Consider the following 15,148-nt stretch of genomic DNA (forward strand, 5'->3'; position numbering starts at 1 on the left):
TGTCCCTAAGCATAATGTCCTGGTGTCTGGATAGGAGGTCTGCTAACTGAGGGACTGAAGATGTAACGGATGCTACTAATGAGGGAGGGGCTGTTTGAGCATGAACATAAAGGAGTGCTCCTTCTGCTCCCTTGCGGATAGCTCGTCTGTCCTAGAGATGTTAAATCAATGGGATGCCAAGAATGCTTCTACCCCCACGAATCATGACAGGCTCAGGAAAACCTTTACAAATAGTAAAAGTGTCCTACCCCCAATTGGGAATAGGCTCATACTAACGGAACCACTGAATTCCTAAGATCATGTCACACCCCAACAGAGGAGAGACGATGAAATCTCATTGAAATGAGGCCTTCTGAACTTCAAAGGCAAATTGCTGTGCCTTTTGGGAAATGTGGGTGCGAAGACCAGGTGTAAACCCGTCCACATCCAGATGATATGGGACTAATGTGCAGTTCAATTTATTAGCCAACTAGGGAGAGATGGCGTCTTCAACTACAAACTGTCGGCCCTGGGCAGAGCCATAAGCTCGGATGAGGCTCTTCTGAGCAGCATCGCTCTCACCCTCCTGCTTAGCATCAAATACCACGGATGGTATAGGATGCATGGAAGGTAAAAGTTGAACTGCATTTGAGGTAGGAGGCGGGGCTGGAGGAGCTGGAGAGGCTGTGGCAACTGTGGCAGAAGGAGCTTTGGCGGCTTGTGCCGCTTGCCATTTGTGGCAATCCTTCTTACCATGCCCTGTAATATGACAGAAAAAACATCTATTTTTTGACTGGTACTTCCTTTGCTCCTCTGGAGAAAGATAACCTCCAGTAATGCCTGCTTTAGCCTTTTCATTAGGGGTTTTCTTAGGTTCTTTATCCTTCTTACCTCCCTGAACTGGAGCTATTACTGCTGTCCTTCTCAGCATCTTTAGAAGACGCGTTACCTTTCCCTGTCTGTGCAGTTGATTGCTGCTGCTGGGGTTTGGTACTGGACTGAGATGACTGCTTGGGCTTGCCCCCGTTAAGCTTCATTTCTTCATTCTGAGCGAGAGTGAGAGCCCGGTTATATGTACTTGGTTCAAAGTTACGAACTGTGAATCGAATGTTAGTTCAATCCACGAATGAATTGCTCCATCTTGGCCTGCTCAGATAACCCTAATTGCTGTGCTAAAGTAATAACCTTACCGGAAAACTGAAGCACTGGGGATCCGTTCTGTCTGAGTCCATAGAACTTGTCTTTCAGACCGGTCATGTACTGGGGCGGGAAAAATCTGGTCTTCAGGTCGTGGACAAAGATGTCCCAGTCAAAGGCTGTGACACCTCTGGCCTGGTGTGTATGAATACTAGACCAGTGCTGCCACCAAGTGATTGCCTCACCAGTGAGATGGGGATTCGCTAAGTGGACTTTGTCTTGTGGGTGTGTGATCCTAGCTAATGGAAAATGAGCATTAAACTGATGAATAAATTGATTAACTAATGAATGATCACACTTACCATCATACTTACTGAAGTTTGGTTGACTGCGAATGATGGTGGTTGATGTTGCTGCGGACTGCTGGGCTGGTGACACCTATGACTGGGGAGACTGAGGAGAGCTGCTGATACCTCAAGTGTATGGCCTCCTTTTCCCGTTGGTGTTCGGGTAACATACGTTCTCAATCAAGCTCACGTTGGTGTTCACGAGCGGCAAGTTCAGCTTGACGCTGGTCTTTGTCGATCCTGCGTTGGGCTTCTTCATAGTCCCGTCTTTCTGCTTTTTCTCTTTTCCTTCGGGCCTCATCCTCTCTCCTTTGTTGTTCCATCTGAAAGAAGAGGGAGATGTAGTCGGGTGCTGCTGGAGGTGTAGAAGGACGTGCTGTTGCTGCCTCCAAGAGTTGGAGACGCTCCATGAGCAGCTGATTCTGAGCTCTAAGAAGAGCTATGGTGTCTGCTGTAGGCGGAAGAACAAGGTCTCCTTCAGGGGAGACGTCTTCCGGCTGATGAGTACTCTCTCCTGTAGACATGATGCTGAAGTCGGTGGTCGTGCCGGAATGCAATCTAACCATCCAAGGATGCCCCCACGCTAGGATACGGTGTGTGTGGACAATCTGAATCTGATACCAATGTGATATGCAGCGGAAGTCTTTGTATTGGAAGATCCTGTCACACAAATGCTCACACCGTCTTCTGTATCCTGAGTTTCGTGAGTTTAGCAATCCATTTCAATACTGCAAACTTTAAAGAGATATGAGAACTATACACCAGATTGGGTCCCGAATTACCCCCACTGAAGGGCCCCCTATCCCGATAATGAGATAGTATTTGCTTTATTTCTTTAGAGAGAATGACTGTGGACTATAGATAAGCCAAACGTAAGATCTCGGAGGATCGGAGATTGGCTGAACTGTACACGGCTATAGAAACACCTCGATGACCTGATCTCGAGCCTATGCACTCTTCCCAAGGGCATGAGGAAGGGCTGCACACCTTAGGCTGAGAAAAGAAGATGGTGGACTGTTCTACGCTATGTTAGAATGCTGTAAATGCTTGGTTACCTTCACCAGATGACTGCTGCATGTATGGATGATGCACAGAAGGCTGGATACTGATGTAAACTGATGATTCAGGGCTGAGAACTGCTGTAGACAGAAACGCAGACCTGTAGGGATGCCGCTGGACTGAAACGCAGGAAGTACTGATGCTGCTGGACAGAAACGCAGGCTGATCTGCTGCTGGACAGAAACGCACAAGTGTACTGCTGTGATTTGATGCTGAAAGCAGGTGCCTAGGGCTGTAGGGGCTGCTGAACTGCAGGTGTTGGAGAAATAGGGCTGGTTGAAGCAACCTCATAAACACTCCAAGGGCTGGATGAGACTAGTCTAGTGCTGAAGGCAAGGGAAACTCCTAGGGTTGAGGAGGAAAGCTCTTAGCACACTGAAGACTGAATGAGAAACTAAGCCCTATGCAAGCCTATTTATACTAATTGGAAGTTGGTCAAGTTGGCTGGTCATTTAATAAAGTTTATATTTATAAATGACAAATAATGCAAATAATGCTAAATAAATACTATAAAATATGGAAAAAATACCAGTTAAATCCTAGTAAATTCCCTAAGACTTCTGGGAGGTTCTAAATGATGCACAGGCATATGAATGCATATTATGTGATGCAAACCCTAAGGCTTCTACTGACTCTACATGCATGAATGATTCTCTCCAAGTGGGCTTCACAGAAGTTCAACCTCTAGTTTCCATTGCCCTAGATTGTATGATTTTTGACGATTGGGAGTTTTTTTTTGTTTTTTTTGTTTTTTTTGGGGGGGGGGGGGGGGGTTACCATTGATGAAATGAAACTTTTTGCTCTAGGAATGACATGTCATGTTAGGTGGCTTGTCTGATGAAGATGTGTTTGTGCCTGCATGCATGTGTATCTTCCCTTGTGTATGAACATGACCTCATTTGTCTCCTCTCTGCTTGATCATTCAATTTTACCATATCTACAGGTACCAAGGCCCCAAACTATACCCAGCATGCCAGCTCAAACAGCGGCATCCTTGCCGCCTCCACCAATGAGTCAGTATCTTGCACAAGGTATTTCTCAGCCAGGTTCACCTGCAGCAACATCAGCAGCAGGCTCGTCACGCATTGATCCTACACAGATACCTCGGCCTCAAACAAGCTCTACAATGACGAGTTTTGAAACTAGGACAAATAATCAGGCTGTTCTGCCTCCGGTATGCTTTTTTTTGTGCATATGGAAGCATAAAAACTGACTCTTTATTACAACCTTTAAAAACAAGAAGGGGTTCAGTGCTTACGTATATCTTTTTCCTTCTGATAAGTCTGCGACAAGTAATTTTATTGTGAGAGACATGGGAAACTGTAGCCCACGGTACATGAGATGCACACTTAACCAGGTATGGATCTCGAATAGATATGCACTGGGAATTTTGTGGGTCAACAGATGAACATATCGTAACTACTGTGGTGATTAGATTCCCTGTTCAGGAGATTTACTGGCAAATTCTAGCATGCCATTGGTTCTCATGGTGCAGCCTTTAGCCTTACCTCATCCCTTAGAGGAGCCCATTCAGGTACACTTGGGGTTCTTCTCTTAATCTTTACAATCATGTGTTTGACAATCATTTTGCTTAGGTGCCATCTGTGATTTTGAGATTTGGTATGAAAGGTTTGGTGGGGTCTAAATGGCTTCAAGCTTTGGGGTTGCAGACTTATAAGTTGTAGAATGCTTACATTTGTTTGATAGGAATACTGGCTTTGCAGGTAGTAGACTTTGGAGAAAGTGGGCCTGTTCGGTGTACGAGATGCAAAGCGTATATTAATCCTTTCATGAAGTTCGTTGACCAGGGGCACCACTTTAAGTGCAACTTTTGCGGTATGTTTCTTGGATTTTTAATTATGTGTTTACTATCAGATAAAAACTGTAGCCTTATGAGTGTTTACTATCAGATAAAAACGTGGCCTTAATACAGCTCACTGTTGTAGTCCAGCCTCTGAATTTGCGAGGCTGATACACATTTCTAAATCATAACAACTTGCAGGCGTATATCAAAGCTCTAGAGAACATGAAGCACCCAGTGTTGTGGATATTAGGGTTAAGTTGAGTGTTACCATTTGTCACTAATGTCTAGTATGGCTTTGTTTAGAGGCAAGATTTTGAGCCAAAATGCACATGCATTATGATATAATGCATTGCTCTTGTTTTTTGTTTGTATTCTGTGTATCAGAGGGCATGAACAGCTAATTAAACTGCATGGCATCTGCATGGGTGTGTCCCATGGAGTGCTGGTGCTTATGATATAATGCATTGCTCTTGTTTTTGTTTGTATTCTGTGTATCAGAGGGCATGAACAGCTAAGTAAACTGCATGGCATCTGCACAGGGTGAACTTTGTGAAACAACTACCTAGGTAGGGCTACTTAGCCTTCCGACTTCACCACCATTACAGTTTGCACATAAACCGGACACAAACTCTCTTTAAAAGGGTTGTAGGGGTTTGTTGGATATCAATGCTCCACCCTCATATTGTATTGCCTAGGCACATGCTAGCTCATGCTTGTATGGCTCCCATTATGAGTAGTAGCCTTGGTTGAGTAACCCCGGCATCCCCGCATTCCCATGGGAAGGTGACCTAGGAGGACGGATGGTTTAAAGATGGTTTGGATTAGATTTGGCACACTACCAAATAGGTTACATGTTACACTTGACCGTTAAGATGAGCCTACATGGACGGGGGAGGTGGGCTGCACTGCATACCAGTTACTAGTTTATCTTTATGGGCCGAGTCTACACCGCGGATGGTGGCACCAACTATGACCCCGGACATACGCGGTCATGTCATGGCCGTCCTGCGTATACTGGCATATATTGTCACAAAATTCCTCACAGCTTCTGTTTTCTACTAAGCCAGCATGTTTTAGCCCTTCTCACTTGGCTTCATAACATAACTGCAGGGTCCCCTTTCTAGGCACAAAATACACTACTCGTTGTTTACACTCTAGCTAGCCATCTTCCTCCCTGAATACAGCTCACATTAGGGCTTGTTTTACCCTGCCTATCTGGCCGTACCCAGTATTTCCACATGCATTTAATTGCATGCGGCATCTAGAGACCAGTTATGGTGTAGTGTGAGATACCAAACGCATCAAACTCTCTCATTACTGAAAACTAAGGGATATTGCAACATGCTAAGGCCTCTTACGTCTGACCAGTTACACTGTAAGGGATGGTAGGTGGCAACACTCATCGTGCCTTGAGGGCCAACACACAGCTATAGCAATGCTTTCCCCCCATAGCAACACATTACATGTGAGTACCATCACAAAACATTCAAATGCATGATGAATTCTGGAGAAGACAAGAAAAATGTTTTTTATAGATCATACAACTTAAAAGCCACCACAAAAGAGTAGAGATTTCTGCTATTGAAAGGCGCTGGAATGTCTAAGTTTGTGAAACATGTTTAACTACAGGTCAAACAAATAACACACCCCGTGACTACCACTGCAACCTAGGACCAGATAACAGAAGGCGTGATGTTGACAGCCGGCCAGAGCTTTCTAGAGGCACAGTTGAGTTTGTGGCTACAAAGGAATTCTTGGTGAGTGTTCAGTTTGAACTTTGGTTTGTGAGTAAATCCATTTAAAGTGTTGCCAAAGGTTTTCTTGTGCAAATAATTTGGTAGATGAGGTGTAATAGACTTACATGTGTGAAGCTTTACAAGACTTTTGTAAGTAAATCTTTTCTTGTGGCAAACTGATTGGTAGGTTAGTCTACATAGCATTGGAGACATTGTATAGGTGTGTTTTGGTTTGTTTCAGTCTTGAGTGCCTCTCTACTACTATGGTCTGATATTTTTTTGATGCATATGATACATAACATGATCTCTACACTTGGGAACCCATGTGCGTGTGGGCATGCGCTCGTCACCTCTTTGGAAAAAAATTGAACGTGTGAGAATTTGTTGGTTCATCTGTTGCCAGGAAGTTCTATACACCAAGGATAATGAAGTATTTTAAGCATGAGTTTCTGTACCTCTTGCATCTAACCAAAGCATGGCTTGAGAGACCCCCAAAAAAGGAATCCTCATCACGACTTTCAGATAGCTAGCGGCTCCTAGGTTCCCCTAGGTCAAATTTCACAAATGTAGGGTCCTTGTAACCAATCACCACATATACTCAAAGGAGATCGCAGAGGACCCAAATGGAAATCAGAGACATGCGGCCCACTGAGGCCTCACAGCTGCCCTTATTCTCCTTCATGACTCTCTGAGGAGTCAGCTAGGCATGGATACACCTAATAAGTCTGTTCACAGGCTGAAAGCAAGGCAGAAGCCTGTGAAGGCTCTTGAATTTTCAGGAGAAACTCGATGGCGGGATGCCATATGCAAGCCTTGTGGACAATGCTTGTGTTTTTGACTTCATGATCGGTGGTCACAAGCAGTGTTGCATAGAAACGCGTTTCATACAGTTTCAAAACGTACGAAACGTTTCGTACGGTATGAAACGCGTTTCATACATCATGCACTTCCATCAATATTTATGGCATATCTTCCACGGTCCACCCTTGCTCTATTGAGATTAGTTTATGTTGTGTGTCGCACTTGCAGGGCCAACAATCTGCATTTATCCTCGTCTTGTAGGATGCCTCGAACAGGTGATTCTCTTTGGAACAATGTCACCTTCGAGTCTAGATATGGTGGCTCAGGCTCCGGAAAGTGGAAATGCAACTTTTGTGCTGATAAGCACCATGGCAGTGTCACCAGGTTGAAGGCACATTTCTCACAAACAAAGGGTTTCGGCATTGGGCCATGTAAGCATGTGCCACAAGAAATCTATGATAGCCTCAAGGCTTGGAAGGCCATGCAGCTAGGTATCCCCCTTGAGGATATCCCCAATCTGGGAGAGCCTGAAGCACGTCAAAGTGTCTCCAAGAGGACTCGCAGTATCAGAGAGGAAGATACCAGTGGTGAGGTTGCAGGTGGTGTTGCAGGTGGTTCTAGCTCGGCACCTCGAGCCAAAAGAACTAGTCTTCCAGTGTTCAAGAAAGGACACAGGCAGGGATGCAAAAGGCTGCCATGAAAGAGGCAACGAGGGAGTTGATGAAGTTGTTTATTCAATGTGGTTTATCCTTCCACATTGTCAGGACTCCTCGATGGAAGAAGGCAATGAGAGCTATCTCCCGCATTGGGTGTGAGTGGGATGGCCCCTCCTACGAGACATTGCGCACTACTGAGCTTCGCAAGGAGCAACTGGCTGTGGAGATGGAGATGGAGCCTCTCAAGGCCACTTGGGCAAAGTATGGTTGTACTTTGCTTTGTGATGGATGGACAGATGCGCGGAAGAGAAATGTGTACAACATTCTTGTGTCCTCCTGCAAAGGCACAATGTTCATTCGTGCCATAGATGCATTGGTGCCAGGGATAGTGGTTACAGGGGAGTTCATTATGTCCCACATGCGCCAGGCAATTAATGAAATTGGGCCTGATAACATTGTGCAGGTGATCACGGACAATGGGTCCAATTGTGTATCCATGGGCAGGATGTTAGAGGAGGAGTTCCCCAAGATTGTGTGGACACCTTGTGCAGCACACAGCCTTGACTTGATGATTGAGGATGTGGGAAAGCTTGATTGGGTGAGCCATGTATTTTCAGCTGCATCTACCATGGTGAACTTTGTCACAAAGAGGCCAAAGGTTTTGAGCATGTACAGGGCCAATAGTGATCTTGAGCTTCTAAAGCCCTCCAAAACTCGGTTTGCATATATGTTTATTGTGGTGGAGAGACTAGTGAGAGTGCGACATGGCTAATTACGCACTGTTGTGTGTCGTGAATGAAACTCGATCCATCCTGACTCTAGCTCCTCATTGAGGTATTGCTCCTCATTCCTCCAAAGGGGATGCAAAATGTGAGCAACAGCGTGGATTGGCCTATGAAACCAATCCCAACGCCGATTCCAGATCTCCTTAATATCTTGAACTCTACATGTAACATGTGACATACATAAGAGATCAAGATTTATAAAATAACTCAAAGACTAAAGTTAAAGCCCAAGGGTGAGCACCTGTCACGCGACAAGGTAGTGAAATCATTGAGAGCTTCACCAATTCTGTCCATGAACTCATAAAGCAGCCCAATGGTACTTCCCTCCATGTCTGTGAGCCGAAGGACACTATACATGGGCTGAAGTGCCTTCACAAGTCCCTCTGCATCCTGCAACCAAGTATCTCTCATGACCATACGAGAGAATGCTATAGACTTGGGCTCATCCTTGTCCTCCCATGAGCTTCTCATTTACCGCAACGGTAGCCATATGTTTGGGCGAGCTACTGCATTGCTCAGGGAGACACAGTTGGAGCCAGTGTCTTGGTGGGAGAAATACGGTATTGGGACACCCAACTTGGTAAGGTTTCTTGATTCTTGAATCTTGTATCTTTGTCTCGTGAGTCCTACTCTTTCAAAATCTACATTCAAATGCTACTCTCTTTTTGACTCTAACTTAACATTCTTTTTTGTACAATGTAGAGACGGATTGCACTGAGAGTTCTCTCCCAGGATTGCAGTTCAGGGCCTTGTGAGAGAAACTGGAGTACATGGACTCTTTTTCACACGAAAAAGAGAAATAGACTCTCCTCAGCACAATTGGAGAGGCTTGTCTTTTGTCATTGCAATCTCTGATTGCTAGAACAAAAGGGTCATCCCATTGAGCCTCGCCAAGTGAATCTAGATAAGATTGATATCATGAAGTGCAAGGAGATTCCCGACATTCCTCAGGAGGAGAGAGACATCTATTCTATGCTCTATGAGGAGATCATGGCTCCGGCTCGCACTACACGATCTTCTCGAGAGGCTAGTACTAGTGGTGCACCTGCACCTCTAGAGGATGAGGTCTTCGAGGACTCGGCTACCGGCAGTGACCTTGAGAGTGAGGCTGCAGAGGCAGAAGATGCAGATGAGGATGAGCATGAGGATGCAGATGAGGATGCAGATAGTAGCTAGCAGCTGTCAGTATCATTTTATTTGGACATGTTATTTAGTTTGAACTTTGGACATGTTATTTATTTTGATCTTGGATTTTGAGTCATGAATCATCACCCACGTGGTGATGCTTTTGATTTTTGTTTAGTCATCAGTGATCACCCACATGATTTGTGATATCATCATATCTTACATGTATTTTGTTTTTATTGAAATGAATTCAATGTGGTCTCTTATAAGTTATGTCAACAGTTTTCACTTTTGTATATTTCAAGTAAAAAATATACATGTTTTTTCTGTTTTGTATGAAACCTTTTTTTACCCGTTTCTTACCTTTTATGAAACGTTTCAAAACGTATAAAACCCGTTTCATACCTGCCGTTTCTGAAACGCCTGGCAACTATGGTCACAAGAACTTTTCCTGTTTGCTTTGTATTCACTTTAGTTGTACTTGGGAACAATCAGGCCAGGCCGGTGGTGAATTCCTGGGCAACTGTGTTCTTGTACAAGGAAGCAGGCTCCTTTCGTTGATCTAACCTAAATAGGGGGAGGGGGGGGAGGGATTGTGTGGTTTGGTCCATCTTCTGCCCCGAGTGTGGTGTAGTGTGTAGATTCTTTTTGTGGTTGTGCTTACGTCATGTTTATGTCCTCATAACCTTGTTTATGGTTAATTTGATATGGAGAAACGCGCCTCCCCGTTACATCCAAACACATAAGCTCCCCCTTGTATCAGTCAAAGAGGTATGAGATCCATGATTGCCCTAGTGGGCTCTGTATCTGAGGATTCCTATATACTTTGTGTCACCCTCTAGTTGATGGATTAAAAACAATGTCGCCTCTATATATCTCAAGACTCGTTCCCTGAATTCTCCCCTATGAATGTCAGAAAGTGATCTTTATATTTTCTCATCCTAGATGGGAATGTGGGTGGTTGGACCCACGTCTTGTGGATAAAATCTCTAATCAAAGTTGTGTGAGCTGCTAGGGTCTAGAAGAATGTGGATTCTATGGCCATTCACTTCTCCATAAACTCGGAGAAGATCATTCAAGCCAAAAACTTTAGAGTTGAACAAACAATCAGAACTTGTACTAGGGCGAGAGTACAGTAACTGACGTACCTGTCAAAGACAATTGGTTAGCTGCCTTTGGCTTGGGTCCTGCGTTGGTCTTTGCACCCTTTTGCTTTGGGCACTCGTTACGCATGTGTCCTTTTTCTTTGGAGATAAAGCAACGCCCCTCTTTCGTGAGCTTCAAAGCTTCAAGGAGACGTTTCTTCTTTGCTGGTGTTGAACTTGAATTCTTCGAAGGTTAGTCCGAAGACTTTCCTTCAGTCGTGTTAGCCATTGGTGCGGAGAACTTCCTTTTGTGTTTGGTCCCTTGCTTGGTAACGGGTTTAGACTTGGAAGAGACCATTGTAACATCATAGATACGAGCCGAATGAATGGCCTCGTCCAAAGTTTTGCATTTGTTATTTTTAACTTGTAAACGGTATGAGTCGGGTAAACCGGCTAAAAGAGTTATGGGATCCATCTTCGTAGCTTTCATCTGCAAGTCCCTAACTTTTTGGAGGTAGACCTTATAAGTGAGGTGCTGCGAGAGGTCATGGTCAAAGGTGTAAACCGGGTAACAACATCATAATCATCCTCTTTCTTGAGAAATTCTTTCTTGAAGACATCTTCGAATTGTGCCCAAGTCGTTGGCTTAGGGTTGAGTTCCTTCCACCAAAGCAAAGCTTTGCTTGGGAGGAAACCTGCTGCTAACTGGATCTTTTTCCCATCATCATATGGATGGAACTGAGAATGGACTTGCCACTTATGTAGCCAAGTGTCCACTATCTCCTTGGTACGTTGTGTTTGCTCGCCCCTGAACTGTTCCGGAGTAATGTTGGGGCCTAAAGTAGAGGCCAAGGTATCCATACCTGAAAGAGTATATAGGGTAGTGGTCAAAAGAGAGATGGAGTTCTGCAAAGCCTGCATCTACGCGACGATTTGTGCTTGACGTTCCGAAGAAGAAGCTTCGAGAGTAACTTTAAACTCTTGGAAATCTGATTTTGACACATAATCGTCGAAAAGATCGGCATTGGTGTCTTCCGTAGCCGGTAGGCCTTCGCGTTCGATAAGGGAACTCGGATTCTTGTGTCGGCATCTTGAAGAGGGCTTGGGGAGAGAAAATTCGATCTTGCACAAGAAAAGTGCTAGAGAACTTGTGTAGCAAGGAGCCCGCTTAAGGGGTTTATATAGGCTTCCCCAAAAGCAATCTTGAGCTTTTGCTTTTGTGTTGTCAAATCCCCACCGGATCTCCTCGTGGAATGCTCTTGATACGAGACTCGAAACCTGCAAACAAAACAAATAAACAAGAAAGGGGTGCAGGTCTGACTCACCTCCCAACCTCGACAGCCGTGGGCAAACCCACAAGACTTGGCTGTCTCCACCGAGCCAGGAGCTGAGCTAACTAGATGGACGTACCGACCAATCTCTACCTCGTGACGTCCCATACCGCCATGAAGCTACCCTCGCGGGCCTCGAGATTGTTGCCGGCCTCGGCTGCATAAAGCAGGTGCACGTCTGCACTATATCTAGGCTCCAGACCATAGAGCTCTCACAAATTATGCGAGACTCTATGTGACTAATGACTAACCTTGGCTACCCTTTATAGGCTCTTGGCCGGTCATCGGGCGTCCACACTTGGGCGTCCGCCCGTCCATACTTGGGTGCCCGCCCGTTAGTCTATCCCTAACTCAGCTCGCCAATCAGCCTACCTAGCTCCAAAGCTTTTCTCCAAACCTCGAAGCTAGTCTTGTGTGCGTGTAGCTTACGGTAGATACACACTGTGCACATGACATAAGTCCCCATGGGAGGCCATTGAAACTGCAGCCACATAAGGCAACCTGGACAATGCATTTGCCACGACATTCTTCTTTCCCGGAGTATGTACAATCTGAAAATGAAACATGGAAAGAAAGTTTGCCATCCTCATTTGCTTCTCTGAGAGCTTAGTTTGAGATAAAAAGTACCTCAAGCTTTGATGATTTGTCTTGACTACAAATTCAGCCCCAAGAAGATAATGCTTCCATATCTTTAAGGCATGAATTATAGCCAAGAGCTCTTTTTCATAAATGTCCGTATGGATCTTGGCATCATGCAATCGACGGCGTTCATAAGAAACTGCATGACCCTGTTGATGTAGGACAGCCCCTATACAATTCCCACATGCATCACATTCCATCGTGAATGGCTTTTGCAAATTGGGAACAATCAACATGGGCCCACAAATGATAGCATTTTTGAGTTGCAAGAAGGCATCTTGCTCATTCGGAGTCCATTTGAAGGTGGCTTTCTTCTTTGTAAGATCATGCAATGGCGAGGCAATGCTGGCAAAATACCTGATGAATCGTCTATAGTATGAACATAACCCCAGAAAGCTATGCACTTGATGTACATTTTGCATCTCTGGCCAATTTCAAATGGTTTCAATTTTAGCAGGATCCATTCTTACACCCTCTTTGGATACGATGTGTCCCAAGTAGTGTATCTCTGAGAGGAAGAACTCACTTTTCTTAGCATTTATGAAGAGTTTATGCTTTCACAACTCTTCAAAGACGTAGCCAAATGAGTCTTATGCTCCTCATTCTTGGAGAAAACTAAGATGTCATCAAAGAATACACCTGTGAATTTACAATTGTCATCAAAGAATACACCTGTGAATTTACAATGGGTCGAAATATCCTGTCCATCATACGGTTAAATGTTGTTGGGGCATTGGTAAGGCCAAAAGGCATTACCAAGAATTCATACAATCCAAAAGTTGTCCTGAATGCAGTCTTATGGACATCCTAGGATACCGCACGAATCTAGTGGTAACCACTCTTCAAATCTATACGACTGAAACAAGCTGAACCATCAAGCTTATCCAAGATGTCATCTATGCGCGGGATTGGGAACTTGTTCTTGATGGTGAGCTTGTTTAGAGCTCGATAATCCACGCACATGCGAAAAGATCCATCCTTCTTTTGCACAAGAAGTACGGGAGAACAAAAGGGTGAGGAGCTTGGCTGAACCAAACCCTTTTCTAAGAGCTCATTAACCTGCTTCATAATCTCCTCTTGTTGTGTAGTACTCACACGATATTCGGCTTTGTTAGGTGGGGAACTACCTGGCACAAGATCTATGGGATGATCCTCAGGCCTCTCAGGTGGTAGTTCTCCTGGCAATGCATTGGCAAAACAATCTTTATATGCATTAAGACAATTCAGCCTATTTTGAGTCAATACATCCACATTCACATTACTTTGTTCAATTTTGTTACGAACAAAAACCAAGTACGCGGAAAGACTCTTGTTCATTGCCTTATTAATTTGGATGTGAGATACAATTGGGATGGAATTCCCTTCCTTGCCCGCATCAATAACATGCATGCGGCCTCTATGCATAAATGTAATCCTGTTGGTTTTATATTCTTTGCGAGGTGATGCCAAGGCTTGCCAAGTAATACATCACATCCATTGAGTTGGGCAATCAAGAAATGCTCATGATCCAAATAACCCTATATATGAATGCGCAACTTTCCAATAAGAGGCGTGACCTGCATCTCTTTGCCAACAAAAGTTGTCTCTGCTTCAATTTGGGGTCCCATGTCTCCAATCTCTATGCCCAAGGCAGCTGCCATCTGTGTAAAGATGAAATTATCTGTTGCACAATCATCAAACATGAACAGGGCGGGCTAATCTTTGATTTGTCCCCAAGCTTTGCATACCACTCTCTCTTTGCCATCATGCTCAGTGGTACCCTGCACCGGGTATGGTATGCACATTTGCCTTTGGTGGCTTTTCTTCATGCTTTTGCTTGCGGGTAGGGCATTGCCTAAACGTGTGCTCTTTACTACCACAAGAAAAGCATTTCCCCTCTTTGGCATATTGCTCCCTTTGCTCGGGGGTCAAGCCAAACTTGTTCTTCTTTGGTGCAATGTCTTTGGATGGGGTTCTTTCAGCTTTATCACCCTTTTGGGGGCTTCCTGAAAGCTCTTTTTAGGTGGCTGTCCACCTTTTTGCAGGTTTGGGACAGCTCTCTCTTTGCCCTTAGAACTTCCCTGGTCTTGCTTAATTTTAAGCACCACCTTGCGCATCTTCAGCCAATAAAATGATCTTTCTAACTTCTCCAAAGTATGATTGATCCACCACCACGGAGTGGATCATGGGCATCATGGAGGAGTGCCAGTCTCTTCTCCCTAAGAACACATAGTCGACTCTTATAAAAGAGCCAACCGTCCTGAATGGTATAATGATCCGGTTCTCAATAAAGGGTCATATTGTAAGGAGTTCCAAATTCTGGGCAATCTGCATATTGTGTCTTCATACTATCTAAGTCCTTTTCTTGTATCTCCAACACAGAGGACTCCTGTACTGTTTGAATACTACCTTTCTGCCTAAGAGCATCTGTGAGACAGGGTTGTGCTTACCCAGTACATATTCAATCATTCCGCTAAACTGTTGGAACAACTGACTACACCGGTGCTGTCTATCGCTTCACTGGGCACTTGGTATAGTCTATAATCACTTCAAGGCCTTGTGGTCTGTCTTCACAATAAATTCCCTTCCATAAAGGAAAGGCTTCCACTGTTTCAAGGCTATGATAACCCCCTCGCAACTCTTTGTCATAGACAGAATAGTTCTTGTCTACATCGTTTAACTTCC

At 44.6% G+C, this 15,148-nt stretch overlaps 1 protein-coding gene across 2 annotated transcripts in view; it reads left to right on the forward strand.

Annotated features, from left to right (window-relative positions):
* Positions 1 to 15,148, forward strand: part of LOC147640811 (protein transport protein SEC24 C-like) — an 83,406-nt gene that overhangs the window by 17,487 nt on the left and 50,771 nt on the right. For both annotated transcript variants that reach the window (XM_086815503.1, XM_086815495.1), the window contains exons 2-6: positions 3,466 to 3,696; positions 3,805 to 3,879; positions 3,958 to 4,056; positions 4,247 to 4,358; positions 5,956 to 6,083. In XM_086815503.1, coding sequence (XP_086671629.1) covers positions 3,466 to 3,696; positions 3,805 to 3,879; positions 3,958 to 4,056; positions 4,247 to 4,358; positions 5,956 to 6,083 — 645 coding nt within the window. The remainder of the gene's footprint in view (positions 1 to 3,465; positions 3,697 to 3,804; positions 3,880 to 3,957; positions 4,057 to 4,246; positions 4,359 to 5,955; positions 6,084 to 15,148) is intronic.

The sequence above is a fragment of the Cibotium barometz genome, chromosome 2 (genome assembly GCF_041138505.1).
Source record: "Cibotium barometz isolate CiBa-2024 chromosome 2, ASM4113850v1, whole genome shotgun sequence".
Taxonomy (NCBI): domain Eukaryota; kingdom Viridiplantae; phylum Streptophyta; class Polypodiopsida; order Cyatheales; family Cibotiaceae; genus Cibotium; species Cibotium barometz.